Below are 15,061 nucleotides of genomic sequence, written 5' to 3'. Positions count from 1 at the left end.
AAAATAAAAAGGCAGGACAGAGACTACAAATAAAAAAAAGGCAGGACACAATTTTTCATCCTAGCCCCCCCCCCCCCCCCCCCCCTAAAAATCAAATGGTAGCTCCCTTATAATCAATTTGTTTGATAATCGAAGTTCCAAAACATCCCTTACTCACTTTCACAATTTCATCATGACACGGTCAAGAAAACAGTGAGATTATTTTATATGTCCGTAATGAAAGATAGAAATACTGTTTCATGCGACATGTTAGTTTATTTATTTGTTTTTCTGTGTCTATATTATTTATTTCTCACTTGCAACCTAAATATTTAGCCGAATTATGTACCGTAACGGTATTACTGTGTGCTTGAAATCCCAAGAAAAATAAATATAACTTCGTAAATACATCTCATTCTGATTTGAGTTGTTTGTGGCGAACACAGTGAAGTCTGGCACGACCTCCGAAAATCAAAAAAGTAAAAAACAGATAGTATGAAAGGACAATTAAAAATCGCTGGTAAAAGTAGAAATTTTCGTTTAAAAAATATATTGGTCAAGTGAGCAATTGTGATCTGTAACGTCTCACTTTGCGTCCGTCTATTTGTAGATTGTTGTCAGGTGTGGATTAAGGCGAATTCAGCTTGAAACTTTAATTTCTCGCTAATTTTACCACATGATAGTTCGAGATATCTACATTTAACCCCTTTAGAAGAATATTTCAATAGTTTTACCTAAAAAAACCTCCAAAATTTTTTCGACTCGGTCCGCTCGGCGGAAATAAAAATTTGCGCCACCCCCTAACTGGAAATCCTGGATCCGCCCCTGTTTCTCTCTTTTATTAAAAGCTTTTAAATGATAACCTACGCCCTTTACTCTGTAATCATATACCTACATGAAGTATTTGATACAGCCATTTGTTTTTTAATTTACATTTCAATGAGAATTAAATGATTTTTAGAAATAACACATTTTTGCTACTAATGTTATTGACTAGGCCTTACAGCGTCTTTATATGATTTGCGTGATGAGTAGACGTACTATATGGTTATCTCCCTATCTTTTTTTATTTTTTTTTGTTTTAGAAAACGGGCAAACAGACGCACATACCAGAAATGATAATGCCCATAAATGGGCCATAAAAACTGTGTTTTTTTAATCTAGTACGGGCGTATCACCAGGAGCTCTGAAATCTAAATCGTCAGAAGTACTATTTGTAAAAAATGACACCGTTTAGGAGTATTTGGTCTTCGATTCTAACTTCGTAATGAGCATCACTGAAGAGACATGTATTGTCGAAATGCGCATCTGGTGCAAGAACATTGGTACCGTTAATTTTATTTTTTGGCCTTTTTAACTGTTTTTGATTCGATTGTCACTGATGAGTCTTTTGTAGACGAAACGCGCGTAAATACATATTTTCAATCATGGTATCTTCGATGAGTTCAATTACTCTAAATAGAAATCCGTATCGATTAAAAATACTATACTGATTGAGTATAAAACTAGAGGCTCTTAAGAGCCTGTGTCGCTCACCTTGGTCTTTGTGCATACATGTATTAAACAAAGGACACAGATGGAATCACGACAAAATTGTGTTTTGATGATGGTGATGTGTTTGTAGATCTTACTTCACTGAACATTCTTGCTACTTACAATTTTCTCCATCTATAATAAACTTGGCTCTTTAGTTACAGAGGAAAATATTTTGTAAAATAACTCCTTAAGGGGTCAATTGACTATTTCGGTAATGTTGACTTATTTGTACTGAACACTATTCCTGTTTACAGTTTATCTCTATTTATAATAGCATTCAAGATAATAACCATAAACGGCAAAATTTCCTTAAAATTACCAATTTAGGGTCATCAACCCAACAACCGATTGTCCAATTCATCTGAAAATTTCAGGGCAGATATATCTTCACTTGATAAACAATTTTACCCAGTCAGATTTGCTCTAAATGCTTCGGTGTCAGAGTTATAAGCTAAACTATACATTTTACCCCTATGGTTTTGTTAGCCGCCGGACACATTTTTTAAACTAGATTCTCCAATGATGATTGTGGCCAAATTTGGTTCAGTAGTTAATTAACGACGACGACGAACGCCAGGCTATAAAGCTTTAGAAAACAGTATCAAGTAATTAAATTAATTCTCTTCAAATGCCGATTTGAATTTATTGTTGTTCGTAATAGTGAGCAAGTTTTTCGAGAAGGGATATAACATATCTCGTGACGTGATTGTTCATTTTTGCATATTCAATAGCTAAAAAGAAACAAATTTTAAAGTAACAGCTTTTTCACGGCCTTAGCAAATTCACGACTGTTATAGATACTGCCTCTTTAAGAAGAAGAAGACATGCGTCAGCTTTTATCGAAATATGACCGGTTTTATCCGATAATGATCTAATAGCCCTCATAAGTTCTTTTGTATGACAAGTTTTACTCTGTTACTCTGTCTTTTGAAGTTCGTGCAATTCACTCAGTTATGTTTTTGTTTTTTACCTTAATTTGTCTTTTTATTTCTTGAAATTAAAACATGGGTAAACTGTTATTGTCTAGATTTGCATAAATACATTTGCAAATGAACAAGAAACTATTATAAAACCATAAAAAAACAAGATAAAAAGATTGAATAACAGTTATGGCTAGATATATATTTGTTTTTATCTTTTTTGTTCTTTTTGATTTTGTAGAACAACATACGAAACAAAGAGACGGGATACCATTGACGTCCTAAGCAAGAGAACAAAAAGTTCTTCTGTAGTCCATATTTCTAAACGGGTCACACTATCTAGGTCTTCTTTTACAATTTACAATACAACTTAGCGAACTTTCTTTTAGACTAAGTTCTTAAGAACAAAAAGTTTTCCGAATACGTTTTCTAAACATTAATGAAATCACAGTTCGTCCTATTAAGTCGAATTAATGAAAGGGATTTTTTTATCTAGATTTAAAGCAAAACATATGCAGTTAAAAAAACATAAAATAACTATCTTCTTGGATTTTTCAAATAGCTGTGAAAGAAACACAAAAATTCATTACAATAACCGTTATACTATAACTTCATAAGATTTGATCTTATTCAAAACAATAAGTCAGAAAATATAGCACAAAACGAGAATCAATATACACAAATTACGACTGCAATGAACTCGATGCCATTGGCAATGCCATATAACCATACAAATAATATAAAATTCATACAGAGATATGTCAATAGTTTGTGTTTAATCAAAAAAACATACTTACAGAAACGAAGCACATAAAAATGAGGATAAAATGCAAAATATGGTATATAAATATTTTTTACATCCATGTCTTAAATGTTTAGAATATCAACCATCTATTTTTATCAACCCTAATTTAAGTTCATGTTGCACTTTTATGTGTTTTTTAGTTAACATCTTTACTGTAAAAGAAGTCAAATACAGTACAGTCATTTAATTTCATTTTCACAATAATGTGCTGCCGCATTCAGATCTGTTAGATATACCGTTTCTTTCCACACGTGGACATGTCCTATGGTAATATTATAACCATTTGTTATCAAGATAATAGAGATAATTAGACAAAAGACAGTATATTATTTCCATACTTTTGAAATATATTTAATATGGAAATGAGACATGGTTTAGAGAATGCTACAACCCTCGGTGTATCCTGAAAGACAAATTCTATTTTCCTTGAGCAACTCCTTTACAGATAATAGGTCCTCCATCGTGTAGGAAAACAACTGGCCAAACTACATAATCAACATTTGAACCTGATTTGGTATAATGTCGGAAAAGATCAGTATTAAACTTTCCGGATAATTCTGTAGTAAGTATAACTGGCGGATCTTGTATAGTCATCAACCAGCACAATGACAATGTCTTCTTAATGAAAGTCTGCACATCTTTACCACCAACATTAAACTCGGTATGAGAACTTAAAAAAGACTGAAAGTATACAAACAAATGGATCTTCATCATGCAAGTTAAAAATCACATACATCTAGGATACCAAACTTTATTAAGTTAGACGATTGTTTCGTCTATACAAAATATTGACGTTGTCCTATGACTTAGTAATCTAAAGAGCAATGATGTCTGTCTAATTCCAACGAATAATAGCAAACCATGTTGGGTAAATATATCGTTTATGGATTCAAGTTGATGTGCTATTTGTAATTAATGACTTGCGGACACTTGGAAACGTCCGACCCGGAGATTCATTCTTAATATAAAATGCAAACTACGTCATATATTGGCTGCACAATTAGTTTATTTAGGCAATATTAAATGGATATCCAGTGCTGGTATGCATTGAAGATAGTATCAAGACACTACTCCAAACTTTTAAAATGTTAGAACACTTCCTTTATTAACGGCATAGTTACTCAGCAATATTTGATGCAATTTTAATTTTCTGTTTACAAAACTTTGATTTTTCAAAAACTAAGGGTGTTCTTACGCCCAGGAGTAGATTACCTTAGCCGTATTTGGCACAACTTTTTGGAATTTTGGGTCTTCAATGCTCTTCAACTTTGTATTTGTTTGGCTTTTTAACTGTTTTGATCTGAGCGTCACTGATGAGTCTTATGTTAACGAAACGCGCGTCTGGCGTATTAAATTATAATCCTGGTACCTTTGATAACTGTTTACACCACTGGGTCGATACCACTGCTGGTGGACGTTTCGTCCCCGAGGGTATCACCAGCCCAGTAGTCAGCACTTCGGTGTTGACATGAATATCAATTATATGGTCATTTTTATAAATTTTCTGTTTACAAAACTTTGATTTTTCAAAAACTAAGGGTTTTCTTACGCCCAGGAGTAGATTACCTTAGCCGTATTTGGCACAACTTTTTGGAATTTTGGGTCTTCAATGCTCTTCAACTTTGTATTTGTTTGGCTTTTTAACTGTTTTGATCTGAGCGTCACTGATGAGTCTTATGTAGACGAAACGCGCGTCTGGCGTATTAAATTATAACCTTGGTAGCTTTGATAACTGTCATGACAAGTCAATTTTCTAAACATTTGGTCTTCGGTTTGGGATGGGAAAAACGTTTCATTTGAAGTTACCAAGACCTTGTTGACAAATACTCCGTATCAACTTCACAAATAATACTTGAATTATAGTTTTTAGATACCGACGTTGTTTATCATCTTAGTTACATGTTATGGTGTTCTTGTGTTATTCTTTGTAAAGTTTTTAATGTTTAATTCATTGTTAGTATTATAATTTTGGCGTGGCTGAATACTTATGCCTCAAACCATGGTGTTGTTGTGCTGAATTATTTTGTTTGTATTCTTGTGCTGAATTATTTTGTTTGTATTCTTGTCCTTCATTTTTTGCTTTTGTTTTTTGTTTGTATGTTGTTGTTTTTTCTTTTGTTGACATATTTTGTTTGTTTTTAAAGCGAATGTTATTCTAACACAATATTAACTGGTGTACCCTTATTTTTGACATTTGACCTGTTATGTCTGATTGTTTTGTTATCAAATTGTTGTCCATATAATGAACTTTATGCGACTGTCATCCAAGTGAGATGGTTAGCTAACCAGGTTCAATCAAGCATTTTCTACATAAGGAAATGACTTGACCTAGTCAGGAATATGATAGTTGATTTCTATTCTTTTGATGTGTTAGGGCTTTTTAATTTTTGCCATTTCATAAGGGATTTTTTATTTATTTTTTTCACTGGAGTTCAATATTGTTAATTAAATGTTTGTTAATGGCCGACACGGAATGGTTGACGTACTCAGTAAAGCTTCGTATAAAATATTCTGACATTAGTGACACAACAATAATAATTAAAGGACAATGCACACACAGCAGATCTGCGTCATATCTTGCATTTATATTATAGATAGACGAAAGGTCGAAAGATGTCATAAAAGGTTTCAATAAAATAACAAGCACTACATTATTTTAAAAACGTGACAACTACTTCATGTGGTTTCAGGTATATAGTTGTTACATAAGCCAACATATCCCATCTCTTTGAGTTTGTTTTGGTCATATTTTGAAGATGTTCTATTCATTAAATCATTAATTATTTAAATCACTAAGGTTTGTCAACTCTTGGTATAGACAATCTTAGTCGTGTTTGGTACAATGTTTAGAACGTTTTGTTTTTCCTATACATTATTCGTCATCGTTGTTTTTTAATTGGCTTTCGAACCATTTTGATTCGTGCGCTACTGATGAATTTAAAACCGTCAAAATGCGGATGTAGCATAGCAAATTATAAGTGTATCATCTGTGTTAGAATAGGATTTACATGTATGCATTTTGCTTACTTTCTTGAACAACAATGACTATAAGAATGGATTCAATTGAACTTTGAAAGTGGTGCATATATTGCAATCAAAGATATCTGCTGGGTCGTAATTATTTCAGTGATATCATAAACTGTATTTAATGTATGAATTTTCTTACATATCTATAAATTGCCTTACTGAGACAAATTGAAATACATAATATCACATACCACCAATACGACATACCTTAAATAACGAATCCACTACCAGCAAGGCTGTGTTTTTTCTGTGATCCTTAATATATTTGGAAATGGTAGGGGTAACCTATTAAATGTAATATTCTTTGTAAATAAGTAAATAAAGTTAAATCATAAACCAAATAGAATGTTTTTCAATTGTCGTCAACAAGCACATTTTATCTTGAAAGAAAGGCGGTATTCAAACTCAAGTCGAAGACAACATTCCGATATCAAGGCAAACAAATCAAAAACATGTAAGATTTATGTTATAATATACTATTACACCACTGTTCCAGTTAAAAGGGAAGTTTGGGATCCCGCTATCATGTTTAACCCAACTACATTATGTATGTATGTATGTGCCTGTCCCAAGTCAGGAACCTGTATTTCAGTAGTTGTCGTTTGTTGATGTGTTACATATTTGATTTTCGTTTATTGTTTTGTATATAAGTTACTTAGGGCGTTAGGTTTCTCGTTTGAACATGCATCATTGGCTGGGCTCACTGTTGAAGGCTGTACGGTGACCTATAATTGTTAATTTCTGTGTCATTTGATTTCTTGTGGACAGTTGTCTCATTGACATTCATACCACAACTCCTTTTTTAAATATATGTTTGTAATCAGCGTCTTAGAATCGATATCCAGTAGTTGAAATGATAAAATGTCATTTCTTTTTGGTGTATCGATGGAAACAATCTGCATTTATTTGCTATAAACTTGTTCAAAAAGGAGAGCTTAAGATGTCACATATTCCAATAATATTCAGTCAGCAGTTAATTTACATTCCCTTGGAGCCATATCTTTCTGAAAGTGTTTACATGTATCTATCAAAAATAAAAATCATGTCTTTCGTCGTACTATTTTTGTAAAATTGCATCAAAAGCTTCATGTGTAAAAATGTGTGTAAACATTACATTAATTTCTTAACTTACTGCCGGTCTAGCTATGAAAAAACGAACAGTGAAACAGAAAATAGACCATAAAACATGTAAAACATACTGATGTTAAATGAGTAGTCATCTGTCTAAAAATGAATTGTGTTGCGCAACAACTAAACATACACGGAATCAAAATGCAAAACCATACTCCTTACTGTGTATTGCTACCTTAATAGTATTTTTTTTCTTCTAAAACTAGTAAAGTGGTCTTTATTTTTTTGGAAAATGGTTGAGTATTGAATATCTGGACAATGAAACGCGATAAAAAAAACTGATTTAACAAATTTTGGTATAATTTCAAAACTATACCTCTTGTGTCAGTTTTTAATGTAGAAAATTTGAAAGAAAATCTCTGAAGATGCAAAATTGTACAAAATGTAGCACTTTAAAGCTTGAGAGTGTTAATCTTTATGTGTAAAGCCATGATTAAAAAACTTGGTAAAGGGAAACAATTTCTAACAGCTGAATCAACAATACATTTAATATATGCCGAAATGTAACAGGAAATCTTGATAATTATAATTTGATGTATTTGCAAGAAAAAATACGAAGAGTTCAATATTTAGGTTACTACATAAAAGTTATCAAAGGAACCAGGATTATAATTTAGTAACATACAAATCATTCATTCAGAAGCCAGGTTCTTAGCCAATAGAGTACAAACATGAACTTGGTGTCAAAATGTCTAGCTATGGTTGTTAAGGACTGTAAACAATGAAAACAATAACTCTATTTACTAAATTAGTGGTATAATTTTTTTTTAACGCACAATACTTTTCAGATTTGAAAAATCCTCAGGAGCCAAAATGCATCACCACACTCCTAACTGTGTATTGCTACCTAATGTGAATACAGAGAACATGTCGACAAGCAGTGGAATACAGGTGATTCCGGTAGGAATACCTACTGTTTGATAAAATCACGCTAAAAGTTACAAATATGTTGACAGTAACAAAGCTTAGATGCTTAGCAAATACCATGAGTATAGGAATTATTGATTTTATTCCGATATAATTCAAGGACCTTAAAGAACAAAATAGATTGATTGTTGGTGTTTAACGCCACTTTCATTATTTTTGTGTTATTTTGTGGCAGTCAGTTTTTATTGGTGGACAAAGCCGGAGCATCCGTAGAACCACCGGCCTTCAGTGGGAAAACTGACAATCAATTAAGATTGAAGTCGAGCGCACCTGTCACTTGCGGGATTCGAACTTACACCCTTAGTGTTGATAGGCTTGTGATACAGTTGTACGACTTTTTATACCGCTCGGCCACGACTCTTAAAGAACAAGAAAGAACATTAACCTAACTATAAAGTTAAAAAATGCTCCCAGGCAAAACAAATATGGCAAAGGTAAAACTGTGAAACTGGCAACAAGTTTATTTGTTAGTTGTTCACAAATTCAGAAAAAAATGTGTCGTATTTACAAAAAGATAGGTACTGTGATACCAAGGGATATTCAAAAATCTTACCTCAAAGATAAACTGACATATCCATGGGGGGAAAAGACACATAGAAAGCAAAAAAATAAAGTATCACATATTTTTCACTAATTAAAAATTTACTTGATTGCCAAATATTGAAGCATAAATAGAATAAAACTATGTTCATTTTATTTTGTGTATTTTTGGGGTGTTTTACAATTCACATTACGTGGTCAAATCTACAACTACTTTTAATGTTCACATTATTCTTGTTATCATTGAACAGCATCTTATTTAACAAATGTCAAATTATAAAATAACTGATCATAACTTAAAGTAATAAATATATACACTGATGATGTATTTTTTTTAAATTTCTGTCTCATAAAATAAAATCTGGTTTCACTATATAAAATATATAGCCTTTTCCTTTATTATAGTGTCAATAACCTCTCACTCTATACCATAGGAAATACATTTTTAACCAAGCTTGTCAAGGAAACATATTACTGAAAATACAAACCTCGATGCTATTACTGATCTGTAATAATGCACTTTCTAGTCCTTCTGCATACTTTTCCGATTTAATTTTCCCGAAGTCGTAAGATTTCTGCAAACCAATTTAATGTAAGATCTTCAAATTATCCTCTTTAATCAATCGTAGTTTAAATTTACTACGAATATACCATCTAAGGTCATATTACCAAATAAGATTTTCTGCTTTTAATAAAACAAAAGGCTAAATTTGTGCACATCACTAATTTAAAACATTGTTTTCTTCAAAGATTTTCTTAATACATTATATACAGTCAATTAGAATTTTATTAATTCAAACATTAATTTAAGTTGTGACTTGAGACTCACACAAGTTGAAAAAAACTATACAGCACTTTCACTTAAAAAATATTTTCATAGGATGCCAACTTTGAAGTTTTCAAGGAAGTTCAATACATTGTGATGTTTTTAAAATATGTTTATTCTGTTTTCGTCGTCATTTTTTCTAGAAAAAAAAATTACTTACGAAGCTTAAAAAGCCTAAAATATAGTTTCTCCTAATCGTAATATAACAAATAAATACATTTTTTATGACTATATCCATACAAGTAATAAACTTTGTCAACTATCATCGGATTCAGTAGATATGTTTACTCATTGATTTTACAATGGGTTGTATGATATATCCGGAAAAGTTGACTAACAGAATGAGTTTCGAATCATAAAAGCAGATTGTAATCAACAAAAGATAGATATTTGATGTTTACAACAAAATCTGCTGACGAATGCAATTTAGGCTTAAAAAGTACTATATTCATATTGATGTTTTAAAGCATAAAAAATATCGATACATAATCTTGTAAATATGCGAGATATATTTACCTCAACAATATTTCTTAAAGTGGTGATATTTGATTTCTCGTCTCCAGCATTACCAAGTTCTTCCATAGCATCTGTCCATTCATTGTCGTACAATTCTGAGAACTTTTCGCCGAGTTGTGTAGGTCTGTTCGGATCTCCTAAATCTGCTATTGCTGGATTACCGTCAGTTAACTTACTTCCCGCAACCTGACTTAATCTTTTTAATAAATGGATAAAATCATTTTTAGATTGGAATAACCATATTTGTAAATAACAGAAATAAGCAAGATGAAGGTTATAAAACACCTTCATTGTTCGAATCATTTCTAATATATTGTGGAATCAAGTAAAAATTTATTTATAACGATTTACTCGTACAGGATATTAATAAAAGCCTCATTTTTTTATCTCTATTTCATATATCTGTACATTATTTACCCCGAGCAACTCAATATTAATAAAAATAGTCGTGCAGTAGACAGAATTATAATTTCTACATCAATTAATATTTGAATTTTAAGAAGAAACAATGATTTTATTTAAAAAAGTATCTGCATATAGTTTATAACTAAAGGCAACAGTATACCGGTGTTGAAAATAAATAACAACACACTGTGTCATTTTAATAATCTTAAAAGTCATCGATTTTTTGTCTTTAGACTAATTTAGAAGAAGAACTTCTTTTATTAGGCTGATGGTTTACTAAATCGAATTATTTTACATTTCTGGGTCTTTTATAACCGACTAGGCAATCTGAGTATTGCTCATTGCTGAAGGCCGTACGTTGACTTCTGTTTCATATGATCTTCGACAAAGATATGTTTCAGGGGCAATTATACAACATTTTTTATATTTTTTTTAATAATAATCAAAAATGTATTTAAGCACATTTCATTTATGTCAATAAGGCGATTTTTTAGGAGGTTTATATTGTGACTTTAAGTGAAACATTAACTAATATAGAGAGGTGATGTGGAATGAAAACAAGACGTATACCTGTCTCTTAGTTTTTCATTTTCCTCCTGTAGGTCTTTAAATTTTTGGTCTGGAGCTTTTGTACTGGTTTTTTTCCTAAAAGAATATTAAAGTTTTAGTGTACAATATTTCTTTGAAAATTAAGATATTAAAATATCTATGTGTATTCTACTAACCTGCGTTAACTGTAAAAATCTTAAATATCATTTAGTATGTTTTGTTTCAATTTCAACACTGATGAATTGATGAAAAATTCAAAATCCGTCAAAAATAAAGTGTGAACCCATTACAGCCAGAGAGAAAAGTATAGCGTGCAAGGATTGAACAGAAAGTAAAATCACCAAAATTCTAAACTCCGAGTACAATTCAAAACGGATACTCATTTATCAAATAGTAAAATCAAAAGCTAAAACACATCAAAATAAATGGATAACAACTGTCAAATTCCTGAATTAGTACATGCATTTTCTTATGTAGAAATGATTGCCCGTTGCAGATAAATAAAATGTTTTTCCAAGCTAATTAGTTAGATTTTTGATTATTCAACAGGGGAAACTGAAATTAGTTTGCTGTAAAAAAATATACGTCCTAATTATTAATCCAAATTATGTAAAAAAAAATGTGTTATCCTTCGAAAAAGTTTCAAGTTTATTCAATAAAATGCTGTGTCAATTGAGCACATATATACAATAATTTTATTTCAAATGTTTTTTAATTAATCTAAATTAAAAGTGTTTTCCTTATTCTTTTTTTTTTGGGGGGGGGGGTGATGGAGACTGAAATAATAATATGTCATCTTTCCACTTTTGGATTCGCATTGACCTGTTTGTTTACATAAGGTTTAACGAAGTTTAATGATTAGTAGGTACAAGGAATTAAGTAATATCAGGTGTGCCACCATTTCAAAAAGGCGTATAGCAACTTGATCGAGTTTTCTTTACGTGTTACGTTAATATTAGTGTTAGTATTAGAAATCCATGAAAGTGCATATGTATATGACAATAATATCTACTTTGCTTTAAATTTACTGATAACAAAAACAATAACATACAAGGATCTAATTACAGTGTTGAATTGGTAAAACTTTAGAATAAGTTTATATTAAGGATCGAAAAGTTTACCAGGATCGTATCTCAATGTTCAGGCACGGTAAACAACATCTCCGTAAAATAAGGATGTGCAGTCCCGTTGGAGATAAATTCTCACAGGTACGAAAAAACTTCAAATGCAAAATTTTATATCCACGGAAGAGTTTAGTTAAGAAATATGAACACTGTTAGATGGTACCAAAGGAATTACACCATCCAAAAAGGAAAATTAACAATAAGGAACGAACAATTCTCACTTTAGTCGTTAATTTAAGTGTGGAGCTTCCAATGTAAAACTGAGATATCTAACACTAGGAAAGGACAGTCTTCTATTCCGGTGTATAAAGGTTAAAGTCTGCGAAAACATTTCGCCTGTGAATTGAGAAGTATACATATCGTATCATCACTTCATCAATACACCAGGCATGTTATAAGTGAAAGTAATTTAGTGTCGATCTCAGTCTACATATGAGATACAAGCACTCACTTAGACAAACGCTATTGAGGTACTAGAATTTTCAATTACCTGCAAGAGAAAAAAAAGATTTTTCAAGATTCATTTTTTTCTTTGAACGTAAAAATTGGGTTTTTCTATGATAACAAATTGTAATACCAGCTGTCAGTTGTAATATCAAAATATATCGGGTGTATTAGTTGTTGAAATCAGTTGGTTTAAACACAAAATTGAATGTTTCCTGATCTTGTTTTAGATTTATGAGTTTGACTGTCCCTTTGGTATCTTTCGTCCCTCTTTCAAAACAGATTAACGTCGCAATTAGAGAGAACTGGTCAAATCCTTTTTTAAGTAAACTTTAAAAATAATTTTACTTTTACTTCAACTCAGGTTTACAGTAAAACATTGAGTCACAAAATTCATTTTTTTCTTAATTTCCCATTTCTTAAAAGAATTGTTTATGCAACTATGTTAAACAAAAAAAACATGTAAACTTTATACGTTTTCGACAATGAACATGGTGCCCGGGCAAGTTTTCAGAATGTCTTCTTAAACCCAAGCAGTTATTGTAATGTTTAATGAAAATATTTCAAAAATAGGCCTAATTCAACTTATTCATTCCAAATTCATTCTAGTATTAAATAATCCATCTAGCACAAACGTGCAACAAAGTGTATTCCAATTGTGTTTGATTGCCAATCTAGTACAAAAGAGCAACAAAGTGTATGGTCCGAGACCACAATTAATTCGTAGTGCATTTCTTTTAGAACATAAATGAAAATTAAAAAAAATCCAACCTGCGCTTTCTCAATGAAATTTTTGCAGTGTGTTGTACTACTTTTGGGACAAATTATATCAAAATTATAGAATCGTCTCTAACTCAAAATATGGACAATTTTGTGTTTAGGGTGTGTTGAAATCTTTTGACAGCTTCCGAAGTGCTAATTTTTTACCTTTTTCAGCTGGACCAAATCACTACTTTCCTGTAAAATTCTGGACCCAAATTATTTTACAGTGTTATTTCATCCCCCTACTTACAATTTTGGGCATTAAACATGGAGAAATAAATTTGGAAGGGGTAAGAAAATTAATGGCAAGTAACCCACTGTTAACACTGGGGACTATATTCGTGAACAACGAAAATCAAGGGACGACAATTGTGGTCTCGGACCTAATAGGATAGAAAGAGTTGACAAATCTTAAACATGTTGGTATGACCAACGCTTAATAAATTATAACACTGCTTGCAAAGATTCATAACAATAGGATATATATTATAGAAAATATGTTAAATCTATGCTCATCTTTGCGTGTTAAATTTTGACATTAAAATTGAAAAATTTCAACTATCAACATTTTGGGCTTTAAAAATTGAAATATTGCAAAAAAATACTTTTGGAATGCCTTAATATATCATTTATTATGTACTTGAAGCATTAGAAAACTCATTTGATTTATCAGACTGAGCATAATTTTTCAAAAGTCAAATATCAGCCTGGGCCTAAAAATTGAGTTTTTTCAAAGAAAGGGGACCTTACATGAAGATGTAATATTTTCCAGGAATTTTAAATCTGTGAAGCTTTTTGGTTTAAATAATCCTTACATATGTATTGAACGTACTTTAAATGGAAGGAAAAGTTACAAATAACATATCATATTAGTTTAAAAGGGTCTTAGGCCAAGTTAGACTGGGAAAAAACAAGGGTCAATTTAGGCCGTGCCACATATTTACATTAAAAAATGCATATTGAGGCTATAAGAAATAAAGAAATGTGTCTTTTTTATCATTTCTATACTCATGTGACATGATGCAACAAATATGAGCATAAAAAGGCTCTTGCAATTAACTTTACTTGCAGACAGTATGGTCTGATACAAAGATTTTTGCCATTTTAGTGAAAAACTTGAATGCAATTTAAGTCACAACAGGCTTTTATTTAAACCACTTGCTATCTTACAGAAGAAAAGAAAGATATTATGTGAAATGGAACAGGTACAATAGACATTGTAAAGTGTTTTTGATACAAATTTAGTGAGGTCTTTATTGTGGACTTAAAATTTTATGTACCAAAAACCCTAATTTTGACTTCATCCAAACAGGGCGTTAGACAAGGGTCATTTATACAACACATTTTGCACATATTGTATGAGATAGTCTTCTTTTCTGTAGATTCTGAGTTCATAAACAAGTAAAAGAACTAGATAAAGGCATAGAAACACAAGTATTGACACATGAAAACCTGTCAGATAGAAAGTCAGGATACCATGTATGCATCAATATTGAAAAAGCCTTAAAATGCCTATTTTGACCGTAAAATGCCAAAATTTATAATTTTTGCAGAAATTCTATAAAATAAA

The 15,061-nt window shown here is 31.2% G+C and overlaps 1 protein-coding gene across 2 annotated transcripts in view; it reads right to left on the bottom strand.

Annotated features, from left to right (window-relative positions):
* Positions 1-3,192: 3,192 nt before the first annotated feature.
* LOC134696333 (dynein regulatory complex subunit 4-like) overlaps positions 3,193-15,061 on the bottom strand; it is a 45,506-nt gene continuing 33,637 nt past the window's right edge. For both annotated transcript variants that reach the window (XM_063558059.1, XM_063558060.1), the window contains 5 exons: positions 11,183-11,257; positions 10,208-10,403; positions 9,354-9,440; positions 6,475-6,552; positions 3,193-3,921 (listed from right to left, as the gene is read on the bottom strand). In XM_063558059.1, the coding sequence (XP_063414129.1) occupies positions 3,658-3,921; positions 6,475-6,552; positions 9,354-9,440; positions 10,208-10,403; positions 11,183-11,257 (700 nt within the window). In that variant the 3' untranslated portion in view covers positions 3,193-3,657. The remainder of the gene's footprint in view (positions 3,922-6,474; positions 6,553-9,353; positions 9,441-10,207; positions 10,404-11,182; positions 11,258-15,061) is intronic.

This window comes from Mytilus trossulus, chromosome 14, assembly GCF_036588685.1.
Source record: "Mytilus trossulus isolate FHL-02 chromosome 14, PNRI_Mtr1.1.1.hap1, whole genome shotgun sequence".
Lineage (NCBI taxonomy): Eukaryota > Metazoa > Mollusca > Bivalvia > Mytilida > Mytilidae > Mytilus > Mytilus trossulus.
This window is presented reverse-complemented; position numbering and strand designations above follow the sequence as displayed.